At 46.5% G+C, this 12,943-nt stretch overlaps 1 protein-coding gene across 1 annotated transcript; it reads left to right on the top strand.

Moving 5' to 3' along the window:
• Window positions 1-4,924: 4,924 nt before the first annotated feature.
• On the top strand, window positions 4,925-7,581 carry SP8 (Sp8 transcription factor). Its single transcript, XM_082693837.1, has 2 exons — window positions 4,925-5,007; window positions 6,017-7,581. The coding sequence occupies exons 1-2, from the start codon at window positions 4,987-4,989 to the stop codon at window positions 7,517-7,519; spliced, it is 1,524 nt and encodes a 507-aa protein (XP_082549963.1). The 5' UTR covers window positions 4,925-4,986; the 3' UTR covers window positions 7,520-7,581.
• Window positions 7,582-12,943: the final 5,362 nt, after the last annotated feature.

Below are 12,943 nucleotides of genomic sequence, written 5' to 3' on the forward strand. Positions count from 1 at the left end.
CCCCAAGGCAACGCTTTGCTTCCACCAGGAGACCCGAGGCAAGAAGAGGAAGAGTTACTGCTGCTTCACTGGGGTCAACAAATACATCCAATTAAGCAGTACCAGGAAAGTAAGGACTCGGCTGTAAATGTGGCCGGACAGTTTGAAACCGAATAACCTCACTAATAGGGGCTATTGTTCAGCGTGGAAGTTCCCATTTTCCAATCAGGAAAATACAGCCCTCTCTGGGCTCTGGACGACTGATTCCTTCCCACCTACGGTTCAACAATCTGCCACCAGCGAGGGGTTTTTATTACCTCCCTTCCCAGGAAATGTTAGGCAACTTCCTAGTAAAGGCCGCCCCAAAGCAGGAGTGGACAGCAAAAGGGCACCCCTCAGGAATCCACAGGTTCATGCCTGGCCAGGTTTTCTGTTCAGCAGGGAAGTAACTTTGACCTGAAAGCTCCCGACCACAAGATAGCCCCCCAACCTGGCCCAGCCCGCTCCTCCCTGCGGCCGGCGGCGGCGCTGGGCTGCCTCTCCATCCCTCTTCACGCTTTATTTAGTAGCCAGCACGTCCGCTCAAGGTCCCCTCACAGTGGCCAGGGATTGGGGGCTGTCTTCTCATTTCGGGAGAGGCGCCTGCAAGGCACTCGAGGCCGGCTCCGCGTTCACTCGGTCCGCCGCGGGCGCCGGCCGATCAGCTCCCAGAGCTTGCGCGTCCCTGCCAGCGCTCCGGAAACCGAGATGCGAAGAGCCCGGTTTAAACGTACCCAGCAGAGGTACGCGCCTATGTGCAGTAGTTCATCTGAATTCTTTTTTCTTTTTCTTTTTCTTTTCTTTCAGGCTTTTTTCAGTGCTGTTCATACACCGGACCACACTTTGTCCAAAAGCCGTATTTGGTGTAGATGTGTTGCCGGACACTTGAAAGCCTGGATAACTTTGATGTTTTCTGCTATAAATCCCTAATTGTACTTAATGGTTACAAATGGTTTTATTTACTTGTCGTTGTATCTACACATTTTAATCTACTTAACCAAACAGCGGAGGCATATTTCACTCCCCACTCCCTGAAAAGGAAAAACAAGGATCGAGGCCTCTAATTTGCTTTTAGGACCTTTTATTTCTTTGACTGTGAAAGCGTAAGGGCTCCAAATCGCAGCATTGATTAGTCTTCAAACCCGCCTGCAAAAAAACCCCCCGTTTTTCACTCCATCTAAGGAGATGTTGATGTATATTGTAGCTGCAAGGTGTTAGATATACTTGAGCAAGTTGTTCCCAGGATGTAAATTAGGTCCCAAAAGCTGTTGTCCAAATCGAAGAAACAGAGAAATTAATCTGGGAGACTATCCATCATCACCGGTAATAAAGAGAGCGACATGGATGAGACAGATGATATGATTAAGGGGCTGTGGTCGTTTTAATTAACTTTTTGCTGTCCTGTAATGATCAAACTGGTCACCAGACCCGGTCAATAAGCATGTTAATATCAAACAAATAAAACCAGGGATGATTAAAAACCTCCTGGTTTATTAAATTTGAAATTCAAATGAAATTTATGCTGCAGATGCATACAGAATGCTAATAGATTTTAGCTTTATTGAAAGTGGATCCCACAGGTTTGCAAGAAACAGCAGATTATCCGTCTACTTCTCTCCTTGCCAGCATGATCAACTCAATATGGGGTGGGGGAAACTTTTAATGTTAGAAAGTCTGCACTTTCTTTCTTCCTCCTTCTCTTCAGAACCTCTATATTGTCATAGTACAATACTTGAGTAATGATCAATATAACAAAAGGTAAACTGAACTGTATGCTTTATGAAATGCTTGGCTGGACAGGTTGTATCTACAATGGGTTACAGATGTTTCTTCCTGTGGGGGATTCAAAAATGATTGAGTCACTTCTCCAAAGTGGAGAAAGAACTGCCATTAAGATCAGTTTCATTGAAACCAGAAGCAAGATTGTTGCTGTTTTAATTTTTGATCAGTTATGGAATTTTTTAGTTTTCCTTTTTAGTTCTGTTGTCCTATGCCTTATGACAAAAACTAACCACTTATTTTGGGGAGGGGAAGTGGAGCGGGCAGAGTATAAGGGAAAGAAATGCCCCTTGACCAATACTAATGTGAAATAAACACTTAACCTATTTCAATGGGCTAAGTGGAATATATATGTATGTATATATGTGTGTATCTCCCTCTATATCTCTGTATATTTACTAATGAAGAAAGATGCACATACAAACCTTTGTGAAAACCCTCAAATGCTGCAAAACCTTATAGAAATTGAGGAATCCAGAATGTTTATTAAATCCACACCCATCTTATCACCCATTGTCATAGGAAGAATTACGTATTATTCCAAAGTGAATTTATCCAAATAAAAAATCTTAGAAGTAGGGAGCTCAAGGCTGTTATCACATGACGTGGAGTTTTTTTCTGATTCCAGCATTTTTTGAGGAAACAGTGGTTAATGATTCTATTTATTCTGAGTCAGCATTTAACTTTTTTACTAGTCTTACCTCACTTCCTTCTAGGAGATAGGAGGATAAAAAGATAAAAATAAATAAGGGAGTCTTCTTTCGAAGCTTTTTTTTCCTCTACCTTTGAGAGTGATGGTATTGATTAGAATTAAACCCCAAATTTGAACAACTATGGATTAGGTCCTTAAAATGAATATCATTATAGAAAGAGACCAAAGCAATGAAGTTAATTCTCTTTTATTTGTTAAACGGAGTTCCCTCCTTCCCCCACCCCTTCCTCCTTCTGGGCTGGCCTGTCACGCCTTCTCAACACGCTAAAATCATTCAGAGTGGCTTGCAGGGAGAAACACGACATTTATGGTAAACGTCAGCCTTCAGAGAAAGAAAGCAGTTCATTAATTTACTTCACACTTACTTCAAAGTATGAGAATGTACCTTACCTTCTTAATCAATAGATATGATGTACAGTCAATATCCCAACACTGTTAAAAACGGGTCAGAAACACACTCTCACACCACAAACATCAGCCTCAACTCTGCTAAGTGAAACTTACACAAATGATACAACCTGACTTTGGAGTTTAGTAAACCCAAGGAGGATTTTTCTGTTTTTTTTTTTTTTTTAACATTTCTAGAAGTTCTTGATGCACTTGAGTAGGGTTAAAAAACAATAACATGAAAATGTTTCCCCAGTTTTAAAAAAAAAAGAAAAATAAAAAGAAGACACTTTCAGCAGCTAATAATATTTTAATCAATTCTGCATTAAAAATAGATTTCTGAGAGCATTGGTAACTGCTTAAAACTATGAATTACTTTTTAAAAAACCACGAAATATTCAATGGTGATGGAAAGGCTGTGGACTTTTTTTGCTACACTGGTATGGTATTTATACTGTGGTTTAAGATCTTCCCTTGTGAGAACAGTAAAATTGTAATGACATTTCTGAAGGCAACTAATAACACAAATGGGAAGCAAGTTCTAAAATCCACCGAATTTGAGCTAAGTGTATCTATCAGCATGCACACATACTCATTGCTATCTGGCCCAAACGCCATTAGATGGATGCCTCCATACATGTGGTCCAAGATTTCTCAAAGGGCTCTCTATTCTCTGATCCATAAAACTCACAGATTTCAGTCAAAATTTCTTGTGTTTTTTTTCTCAGAAAGTGTCAGTGAAGTTTCCTGTGAAAAATTCTAAATTCCATAAAGCGTTCCTCATTTTTTCACCCAGAGAATGAAACAATACTCTCTCACCCCCATCTCTATCTAATCCTTTTGTATTGAAATGTACTCAGCGTCGCGGGACAAACACGCCCGTCCCCTAGAGTGAGACTTGTACTTCCAAAGCGGAATCCCACCTCGGGAGGGAAAGGGGAAAAAAAAAAAAAAAAAAGCCACCGAAGCAAAGTAACAACTCGTAGACGCAGGCGCACACACGCCCTAACTCACCCCTAAAAATACCCTTCAGCCGCCCGAAGTTTCTACCCTTCCGCTGTAGAGCTTCGAGAAAGTATAGGTAGGTATTAATACAATTCCCTTCAAAAATGTGGTGACAGTCCAAGGAGTTAAGAAAAACATCACTCAAGATTTTAGATACAAGGAACCAGAGGAAGTTGGCGACACAGACAGCGTTTGTATTTGTTTACTCAGCCTCACTCAACTTCGCAGTTTCACTCTTCAAATCGTCAGTTTCTCTCTGTGTAGGTGCACTTCACTGCACTGTTCCTATTCTCCACCCCAGCTTTGTTGCCCACGCGCACACACACACGCACACACACAAAGACACACACCACCCTCTTCTCTCTCACACAAACACATTCACACAGCCTTCTCCCTACTTCCTCTCCTGCGCACACACGCATCCACCCTCCCTACTACACACACACACACACACACACACACACTTCTCCCTCACACCAAACACACTCACACACCACCTCCCCTCACTCTTTACTGCCCTGTCCTCCTTCTCTCCCTAGGTTTGTCACTCATAGTTACACTACAGTACACTCACACCCTTCCCCCAACACTTTACTGATCTGTCCCTGTACCCTCCTGTCACACATGGTTATATAGTCACCCGTAACACCCGCTCCCTTCTCGGCACAGTCTACCCTCCTCCCCCTCCGCCGCCGTGTCACTGCTACACTACCCCTTACCCCCGCCCCCGGTCTGCACTGTCTTCTTCTCAGCTTGGTCACACACGCACAGGGTTACATTGTTGCACACTCACACACCGCTTTGGAACACACGCGCAGTCCCTCGCGCCCCTCCCGCTACCGCCCCCCCCCCCAGCGGCGGCCCGCGGCGGCGCCGATGACCTCACGGCGCGCGCGCGGCGCGGCCCGGCGAGGCCGCAGATTGGCTGGCCGCGCCTCCGCGGCACTTCAAAGCCGGAGAGGGAGCTACAATTGTGGTGGAATGGGCGGAACTGATCATTGTATTGCACACCTCTAAAAAAAACACTGCCTCTGATTTATCAATATAAAAAAGATCCTCTGAGAGGAGGAGGGCACTTTTGTGTGATGGCAACTTCACTTCTAGGGGTGAGTCTCAGGATTTTCTCTTGCTGGTTTAATTAGTTTCCTTTTATTGCCGATCGGAGGGGGTTAAAGTCGCCCCGGCCAGGCCACGGGCTATCAGTCTCTATTGAGAGCGTTTTTTTTTTTCCTCCCCCCTTTAAATACAAGTGAGTTTGGAGAAAAGAAAGAGGGGGAGAGGGGGGCAGAGTCACTTTTTTTCAGCGCAGGAAAAGGTTCGAAGGGCATTTAGACAAGCCACCTCGCAGCGCCCGGCCGCTCCCTGCCCGGGAGACGAGCGCCCAGTCCATTTTATATGCGACGATTTCGGGGGTAAAGAGCCCTCTCTTTTTCCTCCTGAGCAAACTGCAGATTTTCCCTCTTCCCCTTAAAAATACCGCAGCCCGTCTTGTCTTGCAGGTACGTTGAACCGTCTCTCTCTCTCTTTTTACTACTGTAGACTCTTTTTTTTCCCCCTTAAGAAAATAAAAAGAAACCAGGAAGAGCGAGCGAGCTCTCTAGTTTGACCTCTTTTGGCCTGGGAGAAACAACCCAGCATGGGTTTCTGGGGGGACCGGAACAGGATTTTCAAAGCTCTCTCTGGATTACAGGGGAAGCGCTCTTAAAAGCAATCCACTGGTCTTTCCCCAGACTTCTCGGCAAAGGAAACTTCCTTCCTCCCCAAACTGGACTTTTTGCTTGCTTGTTTGTTTCGAAGTGCCTGGGGCCTTGTGTGCACGGGAGTGTTGTTTTAGGTGAGAATACTTGTCAAACTCTTCTTTAGCATGGCGCTTTGCTCCCGAGTCAGACGCCGGCAGCCCAACTTGTCCCCTCCCGTAGAGTAGGAAGCAGCCGGGTGCCAGGGCTGTTGGGGGAGCCAGGTGAGTTGGTGGCGGCGTGCCGCAACGAGAGATGGGGTGCCGTGGGGCGTTTTGGAGGTTACCGGAGGACTGATGCACATTTCTTTCCTCCCTCCCCCACCGGCCTTTTGCCCACCTCCCCCTCCCCCACCCTTCTCCTCTCCTCCTTCCCGCAGGAAGAACCGAGGTTGGGATCCACTCCTCTGGCCATGCTTGCTGCTACCTGTAATAAGATCGGCAGCCCCAGCCCGTCTCCCTCCTCCCTCTCGGACAGCTCTTCTTCCTTCGGCAAAGGCTTTCACCCCTGGAAACGTTCCTCGTCCTCCTCCTCTGGCAGCTGCAACGTAGTGGGTTCCAGTCTCTCGAGCTTCGGCGTGTCGGGGGCCTCCAGGAACGGCGGTACGTCCTCTGCTGCGGCGGCGGCCGCGGCGGCCGCGGCGGCGGCGGCGGCCCTGGTGTCTGACTCGTTCAGCTGCGGCGGCTCGCCGGGCTCCAGCGCCTTCTCCCTAACCTCCAGCAGCGCCGCCGCGGCCGCTGCGGCCGCCGCGGCCGCCGCCTCCAGTTCGCCCTTTGCAAACGACTATTCGGTGTTCCAGGCCCCCGGTGTCTCAGGGGGTAGCGGCGGAGGGGGCGGCGGCGGCGGCGGCGGCTCCTCGGCGCACTCGCAGGACGGCTCCCACCAGCCCGTGTTCATTTCCAAGGTGCACACCTCGGTGGACGGGCTGCAGGGCATCTACCCGCGCGTGGGCATGGCGCACCCGTACGAGTCGTGGTTCAAGCCCTCGCACCCAGGACTGGGCGCCGCCGGCGACGTGGGCTCGGCCGGCGCGTCCAGCTGGTGGGACGTGGGCGCCGGCTGGATCGACGTGCAGAACCCCAATGGCGCGGCGGCGCTGCCCGGCTCGCTGCACCCTGCCGCCGGGGGGCTCCAGACCTCGCTGCACTCGCCGCTCGGAGGCTACAACTCGGATTACTCGGGCCTGAGCCACTCGGCCTTCAGCAGCGGCGCCTCCTCGCACCTGCTCAGCCCCGCCGGGCAGCACCTCATGGACGGCTTCAAGCCAGTGCTGCCGGGCTCCTACCCGGACTCGGCCCCGTCGCCGCTGGCCGGCGCTGGGGGCTCCATGCTGAGCGCTGGGCCGTCGGCGCCGCTGGGGGGCTCCCCGCGCTCCTCCGCACGCCGCTACTCCGGCCGCGCCACCTGCGACTGCCCCAACTGCCAGGAGGCGGAGCGGCTGGGCCCGGCTGGGGCCAGCCTGCGGCGCAAGGGCCTGCACAGCTGCCACATCCCGGGTTGCGGCAAGGTGTATGGCAAGACGTCGCACCTGAAGGCGCACCTGCGCTGGCACACGGGCGAGCGGCCCTTCGTGTGTAACTGGCTCTTCTGCGGCAAGCGCTTCACGCGCTCCGACGAGCTGCAGCGGCACCTGCGGACCCACACGGGCGAGAAGCGCTTCGCCTGTCCTGTCTGCAACAAACGCTTCATGCGCAGCGACCACCTCAGCAAGCACGTGAAGACGCACAGCGGCGGCGGCGGCGGCGGCTCGGCGGGCTCTGGTAGCGGCGGCAAGAAGGGCAGCGACACCGACAGCGAGCACAGTGCCGCGGGCAGCCCGCCCTGCCACTCCCCGGAGTTGCTGCAGCCCCCGGAGCCCGGGCATCGCAACGGCCTGGAGTGACGCGTATCCCGCCTCGGCCCTTCTCCTAGACCCCCTCCCATCCCGGTCCGCTTGGGTCCCGTCTGTCCTGGCCTCCGCTCCAGCCTCTTTCCACTGTCCATCCTGCTCGCACTTTGTCTCCTTCAGTCTCTCTCTCTCTCTTTTGACTCACTCTGTGACTTTACTTTGTAAAGGGGATATGGACGTGTAAGTAGCACCCATTGCTCTCCTGGGCCCTGGCTTTTTCATCTCACCAGGTAACACTCTAGGAGCCCCGTACAGCTGTAACCGGCGCCTTGCCGGGTCTTTATTTTCCGTCCTCTCCTCGTCCTCTCTCTGCCATCCCCAAGTTGTATCGTTTAGAGGGAAGCGGTCGCTGGAGGTAGAACCGGACGGATCTAGTGCCTGGGAGACGCGGGGCCTCGGCCGGAGCGGGAACGGCTCGGCTGAACTAGGTTGTGCTGCGCGGTGGGGAAGGGGAGGCAGGAGGCCGGGCATCCCCGCTGGGGCAGCCTCCAGCGAGGTTGGTGAACCACAGTCTTGGCGGTCTCGGCTTCCGAGAGCCCTGCCTGGCCGCTGCGTGCCGCTGCCCTCCCTGTTCAGAGCGGTCGCAAATACGTGGGGGTGTCCACCTGGCGGCCCCGAGACCCGGAGTTTGTAGAGTTAGCTCTCCCAACGTCAGCTCTGCCTCTTTTCCTTTGTTCCATGAGGTGGAACCGATTCAAGTTTCAGCTAAGGGCAGTCCTGGTGAATCGCAGCAGCCTTCTTTCATCTTTATAACATTTTCTTAAAAAATAAAAAACTAAAGAAAAAATACAGCATCCTTCTACTTGGTTCCCCTCTAGATAGTTTGTCCTCTAGCAGTGACCAAGTCTTTCTTTCGAAACTGCTAACGTTGATCCCAAAGTTATTTTGATTGCATTAACTTAACTTATGGGGTGGGGGTGGGGGCGAGGGTAGGTGTCTTTTTCTTATGCAAAAATGCCCCTTTCCGGTGAGACCAGATTAACTATCTCCGTGTTTGTCCTTTTCTACCTCGTTTTTCACCACTCCTGAGCATAATCTCCCAATCTTTTTTTGCTAGTCCAGCCACCGGTTTGTATTGTACCCATTACTGTAAATTCTTGGAATTCATTGAAGATTCTTAGGGTTAAACTTTTTTTTTTTTTGCGTGTGATTTAAACTTATAAACAAGTGAAGAAGCTATCGTTTATTTAAGACGAGGCTGTAGTTTAAATGCCAAAAGAGGGAAAATAGGAAAAAACAACTTTGTAAAATATATCAAAACCTAATGGTTTGTACAACTGGAGAATCCTTCTAGATTAGTTACCAATTAATTATAACTCCACCAGTGTATGGGTGTGAGGTGCAGCTGTCCAGGAGACGATTTTGTATAGTATTTTTCTTGTATATTACTTCCAGTAAATATTTGAAAATATATTGAAGTAAAGTTGATTTTTTTTTCTTTTTTTGGTCACACAAAATACTAAGAGTTATTGTTGCAGTTCTGATGAGCTGCTGGTATTTTGAACTCACTTCTGGAGGTGCAGAGCCACAAACGCACTTTCGGGGCTTAGTTTTGCTCGAATATGAATTTAGATAGGTATCAAACTGTAACTAAGACAATATTTGATAAATGTGGGATGACATTTAATTTAATGGAGCATGTACTTCTTTGCATTTGCTGGCAGTTCAGGCATAGTTAAAGTGAGAGTTCTCCTATATTTCATAATAACTGGGTCTGCCAAAACCCATGTATTAAATAAATTGTCCAAGTGAAACTCAACTAACTTTGGCCTTTGTGTATTTCCTGAAGGTAATATTGTTAACTGTTAATAAACACTCCTGACACTACATTTAAATGTTTGCAGATTCTGCAAACTAATTGCTCATTGTAATGTTGAAATAATTTGGATATTTCACATTGAAATGAAAAGCCTTTCTCTGGAACATTTTAGACTTGCATTTTAAATGCATGAGATGTAATTGATTTATTTGTAATATTTTAAATGGTATTAATAAACTCAGATAAAAGACTAGGCCAGTTAATTTGTATTTTTTTTTTCCTTTTTAAACTATGGACATTTGCATTTTATCTTCAGTTAAATGTCTAATTTAAACAAAATATAACCCTGTTTTTTTGTGGTAATATTTAAATAACTGCCTTTAAGATATTACTTAGATGGAATGATCTATTTGGCAAAGCTGTGTTTCTCTATTTACCAAGATTAAGATTATAGTGTCTAAGAAATGTAATTAATTATTTACCAGTAGATTAGCTCAAAGCATCAGGATTTACTGACCTCTTCAAATTTGTACTAAGTCACCAAACAATTCAAAGAAATTTCCCTGTTCTGCTTCCTTCTCTCCAGAAGGAGTCAGGTTGTTGGCCATTGATTGTATTTGGTATTTAAAAGGCCAAGCCTTACATTGGTAGATCAATACATCTAAAATAAAAACATGGGTTTGGGGATAACTTTTGTTGTTAGGGGGTGGAGGAGGTCAAGCTAACAAAAGCTTGTTTTTGGCATTCCATGTCTTAGCTAAAGATTATGTAGAGGTAAATATCAGTAGTAGATTCCTGTTGAAATGAGTTATCTGTTCTTTTAAAGTCTCTAAACAGCCACCAAAGAAAAGGAAGGTTAAACCTTAATCTATTTACTAGGCTATTGTTCATAGGTGTCAATGATGCCAATAAAAAAATATTGTCTTGTTATGTCTAAGTGCATTTAAGCAATGAGTGTTCCTTGAGCCATACTTTGAAACATAAAATACTTTAAATGTTGATTGATGTTATATCAAACTATTTCACTATTAGATTAATATTATTATTTTGAATCAAACTGAATAAAAAGTTAGTGTGTTCAGATTCTTCTAAGTTTACCTTCTTTCTTTCTGTTTGCATTCTCTCCACCCCAAGTTCAGTCTTGGTGTACTTCTTGACCTGAAAAATTTCCACTGAAATTTCTATAAAGTCATTATTATCCATAGAAAAATGTGAAAATATAGAGTGCTGTGAATATTGTAAACTCAGAAGGAAAAAAACAATTAGGGATAAAATATTTTAGAATAATTCAGTATGGACCCAAGTAGCAGACTGCCTTAATCCTGTTGTCTATGCAGGTACCTGAGACCTCCAATCCCTATGGTTTTAGGCAAGCAAGGTTAGCCCTGATTCTTTGGTATACTAAAGCTCTAAGGAATGGTTTTAAAAAAGTAAAACAGTCTCTTTCTGTCACTTTCTTCCTAGGACTAACACGCAGAACACAGTTTAAGTGTTGTTTCTTTTTTATTGAAAGTTGCAATGCCGAGGGACTCGGAGAAAGCGGCTCTGAAGGAGTTAAATGTAGTGGCAGGTAAGAGGAAAGCTGCTTGATGCATTTATAATATAAGTTGCATTACATACAAAATCACATATGATTTAAGAAGTGGTCATGACGAGGAGAGATGCTGTGTGGAAGGTTTCTTTGGGGGTAGTTGAAGGGGGACAGATTGCAAACTTTCGCTTTTCTCCTTCACCTCCTCCTTACCCTTCTAGTTCTGGTTTATTTTGTTTTGATGGTTATTGAGTGGTATTGCTAGATTCACTTTGTGGAGGGTGGGCCGGGTTCCCTTTTGGGGATGAGCATCCTCTTTTCAGAGGATAGAAGATAAGGTGCAAATTTGTGATTTCTCTCTGCTTTGTCTGTGGTAAAGCACCTCTTAACAGTGCCTGAAGGCTCACACAAATGAAGCCAAAGGCTGGATCTCAGTTTGAACCCAGAGACAAGCTTCCAGTCTTCAGATCAAGGTAGAGTTAAACTAGTTGTTGACCCAGAGGTCAGGCGGGTTTTGTCAGTGCACCCTCCAGAGATGGGAACAGGGCTATGGCTCAGCCCAGCCTTTCTGTTGATGTGCCTTGTTTCTTCCCCAAACTTTCTTTTCCACCTTGCTTTATCCTTTGCTGTTCAGTTTCTCTCTCTTGCTCTCTCTGATCTCCTTCATCTTAGGATCTGTGACTTGCTGACATTGGACTATCAACAAAAATATTTTATGCTAGAAGCTTAATTCAAGCCAATGTGATGAGTTCCTTTCCCTTACCAGCTGACATTAGAAGAAGTTCCTAGATGGTTTTGCCTTTCTTCAACTTTATTCTTACTCCAGCCTTGGTATAACTTCCCAACTGGGCTTCCCCTTGGGGAGAAAATGTTGAAATTAAAAATTAAAGACAAATAGATGATGAGACTGGACTCCTGAGTGGGAAGATCGATAATCCTTGCCATCAACATTTTCATCTCCCTGTGGATCTTTTGGTGACATTACTGAATGGAATGTTACAGAAGGCCTGTGGAGGAATTTCTTTAAATTAAATATTTTATTTTGTAGGATTAGCTCAAAGGTCAGATGATCTTTTAGGTTGGCAAATTAAGGCAGGAAATTTAGAGGAACAAAACTGTAGATGTGATTTCTCTCTGGTTGCCTAAGGTGGTGGAGATAGATATAATGAGAGAAGTTCTACATTTTGCTCTATTTTTCATATGAATAGTCTCAAAGAGGGGTTAATTTGATATAGGTATTTTGAATAAACTGGGGTTTTTATATTCCTGCTGTTTTTTGCTGCGTCTATCCAGACGGGTATTATTATTTCTCCCCGCACTGGTAAGAAAAACTCAGGTATGATCAACGCTTTCTTAAAAAAAAAAAAAAAAAAAAAAAAAAAAAAAGATTTCCACAGTTGCCTGCCTTTCTTTATTTAAAAAATTGTCCAGCAGATTAACTCTATCCCTGTATCTAGAAAAAAGAAAATCGTGTTAAGTAAGGAATCAAAAGGAGTGAGGTGTAGAGCAATGGTGTACTCATTTTATAAGTTAGGACTGTCACTGGGTGGCATCTTTTGAGGACTTTGCTTGTTATACAATTGTTGCTGTTGTTTAAAAATAAGATTCTCGGAATTTGCTTGCGCCCTATTTATTCCCTGCTTCCGGATTAAAGGAAAGCCGGTAATTCCTTGCTGTCCTGGGCTCCAGCCGCTGCCGTTTAAGGGGATGCGCGTCAGTGGTCATCTCTTTAGGTTCGCTGCATTCCCGGTGCGCAGGAGTGTTGATTTGCTGTAGCGTGGGGGAGGGGGGAAATCTATTTTCTTTGGTCCCTGGACGCGTGTTTAATTTAATTTAATTTTCTGCGGAGTCTCCTGGCGGTGAGGAAGCAGCCTTATACATTTAGCTTTGGTTCCTAAGGACTGTCGGGGCTTCCAGAGCTCTAGGGACAGCGAGGAGAGCCTGGGGTGATTGAGAGCCAGGAATAAAGCGCCCGCTCAAAGCTGCCGCTTTTCACTGCAGTTCTAAAGGCATTCTTTTAAGCCCATCTAGGGGGGCTTCCTTTAAGCCCACTCCCTAACTTTGCTTCTCAGGCAAGCACTTCTTGGTGCGCGGGAGGAACGGCGGAGGCGGCCTCTGCTTCCCCTGC

Source organism: Mustela nivalis (assembly GCF_964662115.1).
Source record: "Mustela nivalis genome assembly, chromosome: 12".
NCBI classification, from domain to species: domain Eukaryota; kingdom Metazoa; phylum Chordata; class Mammalia; order Carnivora; family Mustelidae; genus Mustela; species Mustela nivalis.

Bases quoted from the DNA above. Each gene is read 5' to 3' on its own strand.
- SP8 (XM_082693837.1), top strand. From the start codon at position 4,987: ATGGCAACTTCACTTCTAGGG. The intron at 5,008-6,016 runs GTGAGTCTCAGG...TCCTTCCCGCAG, and splicing joins TGGCAACTTCACTTCTAGGG to GAAGAACCGAGGTTGGGATC.